Source organism: Mustelus asterias, chromosome 15, assembly GCF_964213995.1.
Source record: "Mustelus asterias chromosome 15, sMusAst1.hap1.1, whole genome shotgun sequence".
NCBI lineage: Eukaryota > Metazoa > Chordata > Chondrichthyes > Carcharhiniformes > Triakidae > Mustelus > Mustelus asterias.
This window is the reverse complement of record NC_135815.1, coordinates 73,540,718-73,556,584: the sequence shown is the minus strand read 5'-3', so window position 1 is coordinate 73,556,584 and position 15,867 is coordinate 73,540,718. Positions and strand designations below refer to the sequence as shown.

The 15,867-nt window shown below is 43.4% G+C and overlaps 1 protein-coding gene across 1 annotated transcript in view; it reads left to right on the top strand.

Moving 5' to 3' along the window:
* LOC144504568 (plasminogen-like) overlaps nucleotides 1-15,867 on the top strand; it is a 118,872-nt gene that overhangs the window by 27,457 nt on the left and 75,548 nt on the right. The window contains exons 5-6 of the mRNA XM_078230120.1: nucleotides 5,974-6,113; nucleotides 14,907-15,027. Coding sequence (XP_078086246.1) covers nucleotides 5,974-6,113; nucleotides 14,907-15,027 — 261 coding nt within the window. The remainder of the gene's footprint in view (nucleotides 1-5,973; nucleotides 6,114-14,906; nucleotides 15,028-15,867) is intronic.

Genomic DNA, 15,867 nt, shown 5'->3' with positions numbered 1-15,867 from the left:
CGATGCAAAGATCATCGCCAAAGGCTCCGCAATCTCCTCCCTCGCCTCCCACAGTAACCTGGAGAGGCGAGGGAGGAGAGTCAATGCAGTCTCAATTGGCCGAATGGCCTCCTTCTAAACTGTAAGGATTTTATGAAAAAAAAAGGAAACAGCTCTTGGGTCTGGAGGCTGGGGAGTTGCGGAAGAGATATTGAAATGGTAACTGCTCCTGCCCCCTCCTCCAATTCCCATTCAATGTAATAGGAATGAAAGGGTTAAATGATTTTAGTTGAAAGGTATTGTTTTGCAAAATAAAACCCAAAGCATGGAAAAGCAAGATTGATGAGTAGCAGATGTACTGTAAAGCCAAGATAAGAAATGAGACAAACAACTAAAGGATATTGGAGCACAAGGACAGGTCTTGCAAGATAGGGGGTCGTCATTTGTGTGAACAATGCCTAATGCTCATTTAAAACAATTATGTGCGCATCATGGACTAGGCCAGCATTTTTTGCCCATTCCTAGTTGCTCTTCAGAAGGTGGTGGTGAGCTGCCTTCTTGATTCACTGCAGTCCCAGAGGTGTTGGTACACCCACAATATTGTTAGGGAGGGAGTCCCAGGATTATGACCAGTGACAGTGAAGGAACAGCAATATATTTCTAAGTCAGGATGGTGATTGATTGGTGTCCTCAGATATCAGGTGTTCTTGTCCTTCTAGATGGCAGTGGTTGTGGGTTTGGAAGGTGTTGTATAAGAAACCTTGGTGGATTCCTGCAGTGCATCTTGTAGATGATGCACATGGCTGTCACTGTTCATTGGTGATGGAGGGATTGAATGTTTGTGGAAGGGGTAACAATCAAGCAGGCTGCTTTGTCCTGGATGGTGTTGAGCTTCTTGAGTTGTTAGAGCTGCACTCATCCAGGCAAGTGGAGAGTATTCCATTACACTCTTGACTTGTGCCTTGTCGATGGTGGACAGGTTTTGGGGTTCAGGAGGTGAGTTACTCGCCTCGGGATTCCTAGCCTTTGTCCTGCTCTGGTAACCACAGTATTTATATGGCTAGTCCAGTTCAATTTCTGGTCAATGGTAATTCCCAGAATGTTGATAGTGGGGATTCAGCAATGGTGATACCATTCAATATCAAGGGACGATAGTTAGATCTTCTCTTATTGGAGATAGTCATTGCCTGGCACTTATGTAGTATGAATTTCTAGTATGGTTTTCTATAGGCCCCCAAATAGTAATAGAGATGTGGAGGAAGAAATTGCAAAGCAGATTATGGATAGGTTTGGAGGTCACAGGGTAGTTGTCATGGGTGACTTTAACTTTCCAAACATTGATTGGAACCTTTATAGGTCGAATAGTTCGGATGGGGTAGTTTTTGCACAGTGTGTGCAGGAGGGTTTCCTGACACAATATGTGGATAGGCCGACAAGAGGTGGGGCCACATTGGACTTGGTACTGGGTAATGAACTGGGCCAAGTGTTAGATTTGGTTGTGGGAAAGCACTTTGGAGATAGAGACCACAATTCGGTGTCTTTCATTATTGCAATGGAGAGGGATAGGGCCTTAAGGCAGGGCAAGGTTTATAATTGGGGGAGGGGTAATTATGATGCGATTAGGCAAGAATTAGGGAGCATAAGATGGGAACAGAAACTGTCAGGGAAAGACATGAATGAAAAGTGGAGCTTGTTCAAGGAACAAATACTGCGTGTCCTTGATAGGCATGTCCCTGTCAGGCAGGGAGGAAATGGCCGAGTGAGGGAAACATGGTTCACAAAAGAGGTGGAATGTCTTGTTAAGAGGAAAAAGGAAGCATATGTAAGGATGAGAAAACAAGGTTCAGTTGGGTCGTTTGAGGGTTACAAGGTAGCAAGGAATGAGCTAAAGGGCTTAGGAGAGCTAGGAGGGGGCATGAGAAGTCCTTGGCGGGTCAGATCAAGGAAAACCCCAAGGCTTTTTACTCTTATGTGAGAAATAAAAGAATGACCAGGGTGAGGTTAGGGCCGGTCAAGGATAGTAGTGGAAACTTGTGCATGGAGTGAGAAGAGATAGGAGAGGCGATGAATGAATACTTTTCTTCAGTGTTCACCAAGGAGAGGGGCCATGTTTTTGAGGATGAGTGTGAGATACAGGCTGATAGGCTGGAGGAGGTAGATGTTCTGAGGGAAGGTGTATTAGCAATGTTGAAAAACCTGAGGGTCGATAAGTCCCCTGGGCCAGATGGGATATATCCTAGGATTCTTTGGGAGGCAAGGGATGAGATTGCAGAGCCTTTGGCTTTGGTCTTTGGGTCCTCACTGTCCACGGGGATGGTGCCACAGGACTGGAGAGTGGCGAATGTTGTTCCTCTGTTCAAGAAAGGAAATAGGAATGACCTTGGTAATTATAGGCCGGTTAGTCTTACTTCGGTGGTCGGTAAGTTAATGGAAAAGGTCCTGAGGGATAGGATTTATGACCATTTGGAAAGGTGCAGCTTAATCCATGATAGTTAGCACGGATTCGTGAAGGGTAAGTCTTGCCTCACAAATTTGATTGAATTCTTTGAGGAGGTAACTAAGTGTGTAGATGAAGGTAGAGCAGTTGATGTCGTATACATGGATTTTAGTAAGGCGTTTGATAAGGTTCCCCATGGTAGGCTCATGAAGAAAGTAAGGAGGTGTGGGATAGAGGGAAATTTGGCTAATTGGATAAGTAACTGGCTATCTCATAGAAGACAGAGGGTGATGGTGGATGGAAATTTTTTAGACTGGAGACCAGTTACCAGCGGTGGACCACAGGGATCAGTGCTGGGTCCTCTGCTATTTGTGATTTTTATCAATGACTTGGAGGAGGGGGCTGAAGGGTGGGTCAGTAAATTTGCTGATGACACCAAGATTGGTGGAGTAGTGGATGAGGTGGAGGGCTGTTGTAGGCTGCAAAGAGACATTGATAGGATGCAGAGCTGGGCCGAAAAATGGCAGATGGATTTTAAGACTGATAAGTGTGAGGTGATTCATTTTGGTAGGACAAATTTGAATGCAGATTACAGGGTCAACGGCAGGGTTCTGAGGAATGTGGAGGAACAGAGAGATCTTGGGGTTCATATCCACGGATCTCTGAAGGTTGCCACTCAAGTGGATAGAGCCGTGAAGAAGGCCTATAGTGTGTTAGCATTTATTAACAGGGGGTTGGAGTTTAAGAGCCGTGGGGTTATGCTGCAACTGTACAGGACCTTGGTGAGACCACATTTGGAATATTGTGTGCAGTTCTGGTCACCTCACTATAAGAAGGATGTGGAAGCGCTGGAAAGAGTGCGGAGGAGATTTACCAGGATGCTGCCTGGTTTGGAGGGTAGGTCTTATGAGGAAAGGTTGAGGGAGCTAGGGCTTTTCTCTTTAGAGCGGAGGAGGATGAGAGGCGACTTAATAGAGGTTTATAAGATGATAAGGGGGATAGATAGAGTGGACGTTCAGAGACTATTTCCTCGGGTGAATGTAGCTGTTACTAGGGGGCATAACTATAAGGTTCATGGTGGGAGATATAGGAGGGATGTCCGAGGTAGGTTCTTTACTCAGAGAGTGGTTGAGGTTGGAATGGACTGCCTGCAGTGATAGTGGAGTCAGACACTTTAGGAACTTTCAAGCGGTTATTGGATAGGCACATGGAGCACACCAGAATGATAGGGAGTGGGATAGCTTGATCTTGGTTTCAGACAAAGCTCGGCACAACATCGAGGGCCGAAGGGCCTGTACTGTGCTGTATTGTTCTATGTTCTATGAATGTTACTTACCACTTGTCATCCCAAGCCTGGATATTTAGGGGTCAGTTAGCTTACTTGGCTGGACAGCTGGTTTGTGATGCAGAGTGACAGCAAAAGTTCGATTCCTGAACGGGCTGAGTTTGCTCCTGGATGCCTGATTTCGCAACCTTGCTCCTTGCCTGAGATGTGGTGACCTTCAGATTAAATCACCACCTGTCAGCTCTCTCCCTCAAAGAGGAGAGCAGCCAATGGTCATCTGGGACAATGCTGACTTTATTGTCCAGTAATTGCTGTATTTAGATATGAATTGCTTCAGTATCTGAGGAGTTGCAAATGGTGCTGAGAATTATGCAGTCATCTGCGAACATCCTTACTTCTGACCTCATGATGGAAGGAAGGTCATTGAAGCAGCTGAAAATGCTTGGGCGTAGGACACTGCCCTGAGGGGCACAGTGATGTCCTGAAGCTGAGATGATTGACCTCCAACCATCTTCCTTTGTGTCAGCTATCACTCCAACCAGTGAAGAATTTCCACCTTGATTCCCATTGACTCCAGTTTCACCAGGGTTTCTTGATGCCATACAGCCAGCCCCGTTCATCTCCTCCCTCCCTCTGCCTGTGATACCAGTGCAGAGTGGATATGGGGTGGGAGGTAGTGCCAAAGTGCCCCTTGGGCAGTGCCAGAGAGCCAGGCTGGAACTGCCAGGTTGGAACTGCCCAAGGGGCACCCCCCTTACCCCCGACCTCCTGGGGGTCCTCAGTTGCCTCTGTTCCCTCCAGCGGGGTCAGCCGCCTATTCCCCGTGAATGGGGAGCAGTTGTAAACCCCGCTGGAGTGAACCACTCCCGGCAGGAGGGGAGATGCCAGTGGTCCTGGAGACTTCGGTCCTGGGCCTGCTAATGATATTGAAATCCCGATTTCCAGATTGTAATCAATTCCATGCCGATTTCCGGCATAGCGCTGATTACTCTGGAAATCTTAGTCGTGGAGACTCATGGAGGCCGTGACACCCAGCAGGAATCCTGCGAATGGGCTTCTACTGATGTCTCTCAGCCTGTTGCACTGCTCGAGCAACACAGCGGGTTGGGAGAATCACCGCCATAATGTAGGAAACAGACTGAACAAACAGCAATGAAATAAATGGCCAGATAAAAGCAAAATACTGTGGATGCTAGAATCTGAAACAAAAACAGAAAATGCTGGAAAATCTCAGCAGGTCTGACAGCATCTGTGGAGAGAGAATAGAGCCAATGTTTTGAGTCAAAATGACCCTTCATCAGGGCATTTTCTGCAAGTGGCTGGATAATCTGTTTTAAGAGTTGGTTGAGAAAAAGGGGCAAAAAATAAAGAAACGCTGCAGTTAAATTCTGCGAGATATTCAGGATACCTGTTCTTCAGGATTTCCTGAGCTCAAAGGGCCCTTATTTCCCTGGTTTAGAATCTGCTCCCAGACTTAACCCAGATCAAAGGGTAAATTAACAAATTATTTTAGCTCAATGTAATTCAGCCTCAGAGATTTAGAATCGCAGATCATCCAAAATTGACTCCTAATTGGAAACGTCGATATATCCAATATATCCATGCCATCATACTTGCGAGAAAAAACACAATGGAGTGAAATTATGCAGTTTAATGTCAAGGTAAGGGTACTTTGTGATTCAAAGTCAGCAGGTTAACACTTCCATTAATGTATTGGGATGAAATAATTTTAAAGGAACATTTATACCCTAATATTGCAAAGAAACTATTAGCCTTAGCTCAGTGGCAGTAATACTGACACATCCTTTCAGTATTGAAGGAAAGCTGCACTGACAAGAGGGACTGACATTCCAAAAAGCCTTTAAATCAAGGCCCTATTTCCCCTCCCAAGTGGATGTGAAAGATCCAATTGTACTATTTGAAGAAGAGGAGGGAAGTTCTTCCATTGCCCTGCCCAATATTCTACACTTAAAACAGATTATCTGGCCAATTTATTTCATTGCCATTTGTGGGAGCCTACTCTGCACAAATTGGCTTCTGTGTATCCTACATCACAGCTGTGAATACACTCCAAAAGTACTTGATTGGATGTCAAGCACTTTGGCAGATCTTGAAATTGTGAAAGATGGTATATAAATATACAATTTCTTACTTGCTTTCTGTTCAAATCTTCAAAGCTGCAACTGTCTGTTTCCAAATATGTATTCTCTTCAGCTAAACACACTTTTTAAGTGATAATTGATAATAAATTAATATGATTTTTTTTGAATAGTTACACACCAGAAAATAACCCACATTCTGACCTGGAAGCAAACTATTGCAGAAATCCTGACAACGACACCACTGGGCCCTGGTGCTATACTCTCGATGTAAACACACGATGGGAATACTGCCGGATACAAAATTGTGAAGGTATTTTCTTGTGAAGCACAACAGTTGAATGAATGTCTGAAGGCTCAGCTATGACTAAAGAAGGAATGGATAAAGAGCTGGCTACACAACAGAAAACAGAGAGTAGAGCTACAGCCTGGTGGAAAGTGGGAACTAATGCACATGCATCAGTTGTTCATGATTTCCATTAACAATGTGGATTTGGAGAATTGGAGTGAATTTCTAAATTTGCAGGTGTCACCAAAATGCAAGTGGCAAATACTAAGGAAGAATGTGAAGAAATATAGGAAGAAACTAATAAACTGGCAAATTGATTTCAATATAGATCAGTGTGAGGTAATGAATTTTGGTGAGAAGAATCAAGAGGCAACATGCTGTTTGGGTTATGGAAGTCTAAATGGGGTAGAGGACAAAAGAGATCTAGTAGCTTAGATGTACAAATCACTAGATGTAGTGACACAATTTAATAAAACCATATAAAGGGCAAACTGAAAACTGGGGTTTATTTCCAGAGGGATAGATTGAAAAGCAGTGAAGTTATTTTAAACTTGTATGGAACCTTGGTTAGACTACACTGAGTCCTGTGGACAGTGCTATTCCCCATCTTATTAAAAAGGATATGAGGCACTGGGGAAGGAGCATAAAAGACTCAGGATGACGATACCAAAACTGAGTGGTTATACCAATTTGGAAAGACTGAACTTGGGACATTTTTTCTCTACTATAGGTTGAGCAGTGATCTGATAGAGATCTTTAAGATTAAGTTTGATAAGGTGAACATATGGAAAATGTTTCCACATGTGAGGAAAACCAAAGCTAGAGATAATAAAAATAACAGGCAAAATAGTGTTGATGCTGGAAATCAGAAATATTAACAGAATATACTAGAAATACTGAGCAGATCAGGCAGTATCTGTGGAAAGAGAAACAAAGCTATTAATGTTTCAGGTCTGTGACTATTTGTCAGAATGGGAAAACATTATAGGTGTCACAAGCATAGGGAAAGGAATGGGGGAAGAATAAAAAAAATGATCTGTGATGAGGTGATTTAAGGCACAGCAGAATCATTACCAGCTCTTCTGTAGTTATGATCCATAATTTCTGAATTTGATGTTGCGTTTCAAAGGCTGTAAAGTCCCTTAATTGTCCCTCAAGTTTCTGTTGAGCATCATTAAAACAGTGTGGCAGCCAGAATGGAAGTGGGATGGAGGATTAAATGCCAGATAACCAGAAGCTCAGGGTCATGCTTGTGGACTAAACAAAGCTGTTCAGCAACATGGTCACTTAATCTATGTTTGGTTTCCACTGTTTGCAGCAGACTGCAGCATGAGCAATGAATGTAGCACACTAAACTAAAACACAAGTAAATCATTGTTTCATCTGGAAGGAATATCTGAAACCATAGGTAACAGGAAGGGAGGTGCTTGGGTAGGTGTTCCCATGCTCTTGTTTGACAGTCTGATCTCTTCCCCAGAAATGTGATGGTAATACCATGGCTGAGCTAAAAAGCCAAGCAAGCATGGGAGGAGGCATACATGGAATATAAATACCAGCATTGACCAGTTGGGCTAAATGCCCTGTTTCTGTCCTTGGAATTTTGCCATCACTGACAAGGCCACCATTTATTACCCATTCCTAATTGCCATTTGAGATGTTGGTAAGCTGCCATTCTGAATGTCTACACACTGTATGGTGAAGGTACTCACCAATTTAAATAGAAAGTTCCAGGATCTCAAACCAGTGATGATGAAGGACTAACAATACATTCCTATTTCAGGATAGTGTGTGACTTTGTGGAAATGTGGAGGAGATGGTTCCCATGTGCCTTTGTAGACTATTTGGGGGTGGTGGTGGATTTCCCCTTAGGTCTCTCTGGAACCCCCTTTCCCCTTTGGCCTTTTCGACAACCCTTACACCTCAGGCCTGCCAGGCACCTCCCTGGGCGTGCGCTGAAACAACTCCCAGACTTGGGTCTGAGAGAGCCACCGATGTCACCAGAATCCAACATTGGACCAATCCCTCTGCCACCCTGAATTGGGCCTGAACGCTGCCGCCCACTGCTACTAGGGTATTTTTGGTTGTAAATTCACACTATCCAACACAATGGGGATAGGAAAAGAATCCAGTTCTGGTGTTGAGACCTTACCAAATTTATGCACCTTGTATTAGTCATCCCTGAAAAGATTAGATCAACAATTTAATCTACATTTGCCTATGTTGCTGGTAGATATCTGATTAATGAAGCCTAGGAATAGTATCAGTAACATCGGATGCCATTTATGGTATATTGTGGGTTGACACCAGAGAAGTCAGACTGGTAAAGCTCTCTACAGCATTGAATTGCTTTGTAAATATGGTGATTTCTTTGTAACCACCTCCCTAACATCAGTTAATTTCTGTGTGATTCATTATCTTTCGAGAATCAGCATTGGGTCTCCAATTGCTAAGTCACTCTGTATACGGCAAGTAGTAAGAAGTTTAACAACACCAGGTTAAAGTCCAACAGGTTTATTTGGTAGCAAAAGCCACACAAGCTTTCGGAGCTCTTAGCCCCTTCTTCAGGTGAGTGGGAATTCTGTTCACAAACAGAGCTTATAAAGACACAGACTCAATTTACATGAATAATGGTTGGAATGCGAATACTTACAACTAATCAAGTCTTTAAGAAATGAAACAATGTGAGTGGAGAGAGCATCAAGACAGGCTAAAAAGATGTGTATTGTCTCCAGACAAGACAGCCAGTGAAACTCTGCAGGTCTACGGCAGCTCTACGGCAAGTAGAACATAGATCATAGAACAGTACAGCACAGAACAGGCCCTTCGGCTCGCGATGTTGTGCCGAGCTTTATCTGAAACCAAGATCAAGCTATCCCACTCCCTATCATCCATGTGCCTATCCAATAACCTCTTAAATGTTCCTAAAGTGTCTGACTCCACTATCACTGCAGGCAGTCCATTCCACACCCCAACCACTCTCTGCGTAAAGAACCTACCTCTGATATCCTTCCTATATCTCCCACCACGAACCCTATAGTTATGCGCCCTTGTAATAGCTCCATCCACCCGAGGAAATAGTCTTTGAACGTTCACTCTATCTATCCCCGTCATCATTTTATAAACCTCTATTAAGTCTCCCGTCAGCCTCCTCCGCTCCAGAGAGAACAGCCCTAGCTCCCTCAACCTTTCCTCATAAGACCTACCCTCCAAACCAGGCAGCATCCTGGTAAATCTCCTCTGCACTCTTTCCAGCGCTTCCACATCCTTCTTATAGTGAGGTGACCAGAACTGCACACAATATTCCAAATGTGGTCTCACCAAGGTCCTGTACAGTTGCAGCATAACCCCACGGCTCTTAAACTCCAACCCCCTGTTAATAAAAGCTAACACACTATAGGCCTTCTTCACAGCTCTATCCACTTGAGTGGCAACCTTTAGAGATCTGTGGATATGGACCCCAAGATCTCTCTGTTCCTCCACAGTCTTCAGAACCCTACCTTTGACCCTGTAATCCACATTTAAATTTGTCCTACCAAAATGAATCACCTCACATTTATCAGGGTTAAACTCCATTTGCCATTTTTCAGCCCAGCTTTGCATCCTATCTATGTCTCTTTGCAGCCTACAACAGCCCTCCACCTCATCCACTACTCCACCAATCTTGGTGTCATCAGCAAATTTACTGATCCACCCTTCAGCCCCCTCCTCTAAGTCATTAATAAAAATCACAAAGAGCAGAGGACCAAGCACTGATCCCTGTGGCACTCCGCTAGCAACCTGCCTCCAATTTGAAAATTTTCCATCCACCACCACCCTCTGTCTTCGATCAGACAGCCAGTTACCTATCCAATCGGCCAACTTTCCCTCTATCCCACACCTCCTCACTTTCATCATAAGCTGACCATGGGGGACCTTATCAAACGCCTTACTAAAATCCATGTATATGACATCAACTGCCCTAACCTTCATCAACACACTTAGTTACCTCCTCAAAAAATTCAATCAAATTTGTGAGGCACGACTTGTCCTTCATGAATCCATGTTGACTATCCCGGATTAATCCGCATCTTTCTAAATGGTCGTAAATCCCATCCCTAAGGACCTTTTCCATCAATTTACCAACCACCGATGTAAGACTAACCGGTCTATAATTACCAGGGTCATTTCTATTCCCTTTCTTAAACAGAGGAACAAGTAGGTTTAATGAAAGAATGATAAAACCTATATTTTTCAGCATCATGGCTAGTGTTCCATTTATTTTGTTGCAAATTGAAGTTTACTGTGAGCAGGCTTTGTGGGGTGAAATTGCCTGGACAAGAGTGCACAATAGGTTCACAGTAAATCACTCGCCTGTATTTCCTGCAAATGATTTTCAAGAGTCTTTTCATTGACTTCAAACTTGTCCTTTTGTCTACTTATCTATTATCTAACATGGTGCTTTTCATGAGTTTTTTTGAGGTATTGGAATATCATGATAATTGTATTGCATAGTAGATATTTAAAATATATATTGTAGTGAAAAAAGCAATCAGTAGAGTCTTCAGACTTGCTGATCAAGAAAACACAGACGACAACTGTAAACCATTCATTCTTTGACTAGCCTCTTAAAAGCTCTGTTGCACAGAGACACCTGATGACTCCAATGCTTCTCATTGGCAGTGAAGACCTATGCTGTTCGATCATTCCACTTTGTTGCTCAGGAGTCACCGGATCTTTCTGTGAGATTTCTGGTAAAATAGAATCCAATTGCACTATAAAATAATTAAATTGAATTATATCATGCACCCAGGCAGGAGAAACTCTTCTTAATCTTCTGCAGATTGAAAAGATTTTATGCAATTAATCTGGACTGCAAGTATTGAATATGTTCCCAAATATGAATTACTGTCACTGTGTTCATATCGTGCAATGTGCAGAGCATGTTAATGAGGGCTGAAGCAGTCACTGAAATCAGTATTATCATCTGCACAGTGTTATTTTCATGTCAAATTAACAATATTGCACAATGTTGACAAAGTAAAATTTGTACTTTCTGCTTTGTTTAATAGTCGCAATGGGATTACCTATAGAATGCACATAAATTAACATGTTATCTTTTGTCCACATTTAAACTGCAATTTTGAATAGCTCAGAAACTTCCAGAACTATGATCAAGTGGTCAGTGGTGGCCATTTTTTAGTCCAGCCATTTGTCCATTTAAAAAAAATTATAAACTAGCCAGGCTGACATAGATATTATAGGCTGGAATTTTCTGGCTGTTCACACCACGGGGATTTCCCAAGTGCACCCCCACTGCAGGTTTCCTGGCGCAGGAGGTGTGTTCAATGGGAGACTTGACAATGGCAATGGCATGACGAGAAGATCCACTGCCAATCAATGGCAGGCCGCCTCCGCTACCGTGAAACATGTGATGGGGGCACGGAAAATCCCGCTTACATGCTTTTCTTCCTGTGTCCTAAATGGGACACCAGGCGATGAACCCTCGTTCAATGAAGAGTGGAGAAGGGCATGCCAGGAGCAGCACCAGTCTTAACTAAAAAGTAAGATGTCAACCTGGTGAAGCTTCAACACAGGAGTACTTGCTTGCCAGACAGCGAAAGCAGCATGTGATAGACAGAGCTAAGCAACCCCACAAGCAACAGTACAGATCTAAGCTTTGCAATCCTGCCACATCCAGTCATGAATAGTGGTGGACAACTAAATGGAGGAGGAGACGCCACAAATATTCCCTTCCTCAATTGTGGGGGAGCCCAGTTCACCAATGCAAAAGACAAGAATGAAGCATTTGTAATAACCTTAAGCCAGAAATGCCAAGTGGATGACCAATCTCGGCCTCCTTCTGTGGTCCTCAGCATCACAGATGCTAATCTTCAGCCTATTTGATTTACTCCATTTAATATCAAGAAACAGCTGAAGGTACTGCATGCTGCAAAGGCTACAGGCTAGGAGAACATTCCAGAAATAGTACTCAAGATTTGTCTTCCAGAACTGCACTCTTAGCCAAGCTGTTTCAGTACAGTCACAACACTGGCATCGGCCCACAATGTGAAAAATTTCCCTGGTATTTCCTATTCACAAAAAACAGGAAAAGTCCAGCTCAGCCAATTACCGACCGCTCCATCAGTCCACCCTTGAACATAGCAAAGTGGTGGAACGGGTTGTCAATAGTGCTATCAAGTGACATTTGCTTAGCAATAACCTACTCACTGATGCTCAGTTTGGTTTCTGCTAGGGCAGCTCAGCTCAGCTCCTGATCTCATTGCAGCTTTGCTCCAAACATGGATAAAAGATTGATGCGCTATCAATAAGGCGAAAGACTACCGATATGCCAATATAAGTGTAGGCTTTTATTCACAACAGAATCAGGAGCAGATCCCAACAAATAACCAACCTGGACTGAACAAGGGGGAGGAGACAGCCACCTTTATACTAGGTGCCGAGGGGAGGAACCAAATTGGAAGGGGATGTGTCCAGGTATGACAAACACACACAACAGTGGTCCATATAGGACAAAGGCACAACTGAGGTCCACCACAAAGATTGAACTCAAGGGGTGGGGTGAGAGTGACTGTCTTTGACATCAAGGCAGCAATTGACCAAGTGTGGCATTACACTCCTAGGGCTACAAATATCCCGCATGACAGGAATGGAGCTGGAAATCTTGGAATCAGGTCCTGCCCATTATTTTTAATCCCATCCACCTCCTCTCCGACTCTCAGAGAGGCATAAAAATCCAGGCCTATAACTTAATGTAATTATATTCATCCCATATTCGTACTTGGGAGTGGTGCTGGCAGAGAGTGCAAGTCAGAGGTCGGTCTCCAACACTCCCTCTGACAGGTGGGAGCAGGGAATTGACCTGACTATACTCTTTACCAGGACTGTCAACATTGAGAGGGGAATTTATGATCAAGATGACTAAGATGGATTGCAGTCCTCTTAAAACAAACACAGTTGTGTTTATTTTAGTGAGTAACGTGCAACAACATGGATTAAACCAGACTGGCAGGTCACAATTTCCATGGCTGACCCTTCACGCCACCAAGTCAAAATTGATATTTTTAAATGGACATCATCTCCATGAAAAAGCAATTGCAAACAATGTTTTCACACTATGGGTAGGATTTTCCGGCTGTGCTTGCCCCGAAACCGGAAAATCCCTCCCGAGGTCAACTGACCTTTCCATAGTCTGCCCTTCGCCCGCTATGATTCCCATGGCTGCTGGAATGGGAAAATTCGCCCCCATTTTTCTGTAAAATATGTATGTATATCCTCATGGGTAATTTCTAACATTTTAAAACTGGACAATGACCTTTTAAAATGGCTGAAGCTGTGTCTGATTGTGACCCTTGAACAAGATGTACTTGGCAGTATTGCAGAAACTTACGACTCATTATTTCTGCAGATATGCTAATGACCCCTGTTGGCTGCAGACACCAAATTCAAAGGAATTTATATAAAGGGTATCTACATTTCATAAGCCAGGCTGAGTCAACTAGAGATGATTCAACTACTAGGACAAAGGACCCTGCAACCTCCTGTTAAGACTTAATGGTTGGAACATTATCAATCTCAAGGATGCACTCAAAGGATTTACACCCTTTGTCAAAGCCAAAATAGAGAGGTAGGAGTGCTCACACCCCCAGCTGGAAGAACCTGTAATACTGCCTTATGGAGTTGCACCTAATCATCTATCAAACTGCAGCACAGAAAAGGGGCTCTGTCCAGGTTTGAATGGCTGGCCCTATCTATGCTGTTTCTGTTGGAACTTCTGAACTTCTGTACCATCATTTACAAAACTAATTAATCTCTTTGGACCTCTTTTCATCATGGGAAAGTGAATTATCCAGCATCAGTTCAGCTTGTTGACCTCTGTAAAGAAATACACCATTGGAATTTGATTCTGGACTCTGAACATATGTGAATTAGTAATTCTTTTCTTTGTGATCTTTGTCCTATAAACCTTTTCTTCTCTATCCACCTCTTTTATTGTATGAGTAAAAGCGAGGCCACGTTGCTTCCCTCCTCCTGTGTTTGAGTGTGTGCAAATAAACTAACCCCCTGAGTTTACCCTATCTCAAGTTTACTGTGGGATTATTAATAGAAAATTGGATTGCATTAAAACTAAGGGTTTGGGAAATATTGCACAACTTATAAAAGGGAAATCAAAATCAAAACACCTTTCTGTTTATAGATGGCTGATAGGAGAAATCACAACTGTTTAAACCCCCCTCCTGAAATAAGCAAATTTATTGCATTGACCTATTGTGTTTGACATAGAAACATAGAAACCCTACAGTGCAGAAGGAGGCCATTCGGCCCATCGAGTCTGCACCGACCACAATCCCACCCAGGCCCTACCCCCACATATTTTACCCGCTAATCCCTCCAACCTACGCATCTCAGGACTCTAAGGGACAATTTTTAACCTGGCCAATCAACCTAACCTGCACATCTTTGGACCTGACCCATGTTTCTTGATATCACTATAAAATAGTGACGAGGGTTAGAGTTAAAGTTTGTTAAACAGAACAAGCTGATACAACCTTAAAATTAGAGCGAGGCCTTTCTTGGCTGGACTTCAGGTTTCAGGCTAATGGAAATCTGGAACTCTTCCACTAAATAGCTGTGGACGCTGAGTTAATTGAAATATTCAAAACTGTGATTAACTGATTTTGTTAGGTATGGAATGTGGAACAAAGGCAGGTAAATTGAGTTGAGATACAAATCTGTCATGATCTAATTGAATTCTGTTTTTGCACAATTGTGCTCTTTCGTTGTTCTATTACATTTGTAACTTTAACATTTTGATTACAGAGGAGTGCATGTTCTGCAGTGGCGAGAATTATCGTGGGAGAATTTCCCAAACAGAGGATGGTGTCATTTGTCAGCGCTGGGATTCACAAACCCCTCACCTTCATGGATATTCCTCAAACACGTAAGTAAGAGAATGAGCAAATAATTCACTGTCTGTATTCATTGAAAATGTCACTGGTGAGATCTCAGGAGGCGGAGGGGGTGTGCCCAGGAAGCTCCTTTAAATACATTTAAATGTATTTCCCCCCAGTAGGGAATTCCCTCCTTTAGCAAAACAGAAAGCTGTCGAGGGGAACCTGCCGGGGTGCAAAGTATAGTATAGTATAGCTCCCGGGGGAGAGGGATTTGCCTGATAATACCCTGACACTGCCCCATGCACCCTGGCAGTGCCAACCTGGCTGTGCCAGGGGCCTTGTGAGGGCAGGCCCTCAGGGGAGGCCCATTGGGGGGTTCTCCTGATATGTGTGTGTGTGGGCGGGGGGTGGGGAGTGCCCTGATGCCTCCCATCCATTGACACTGTCTACACTTCCCGCTGCCTCGGAAAAGCAGCCAGCATAATCAAGGACCCCACACACCCCAGACATACTCTCTTCCACCTTCTTCCATCAGAAAAAAGATACAAAAGCCTGAGATCACATACCAACCGACTCAAAAATAGCTTCTTTCCTGCTGCCATCAGACTTTTGAATGGATAAATGTAGAATTGTATAGGGTATTGGTGAGGCCATACCTGGTGTACTGTGTGCAGTTTTGGTGTCATTAACTGAGGAAGGATGTCCTTGCTATTGAAGGAGTGCAGTGAAGGTTTACCAGGCTGATTCCTAAGATGGCAGGACTATCATATGAAGAGGCAATAAGTCAGTTAGGATTATATTCATTAGAGTTTAAAAGAGTGAGAGGGTGTCTCATAGAAACTTATCAAATTCCAACAGGATTAGGCAGGGTAGATTTAGAAAGAATG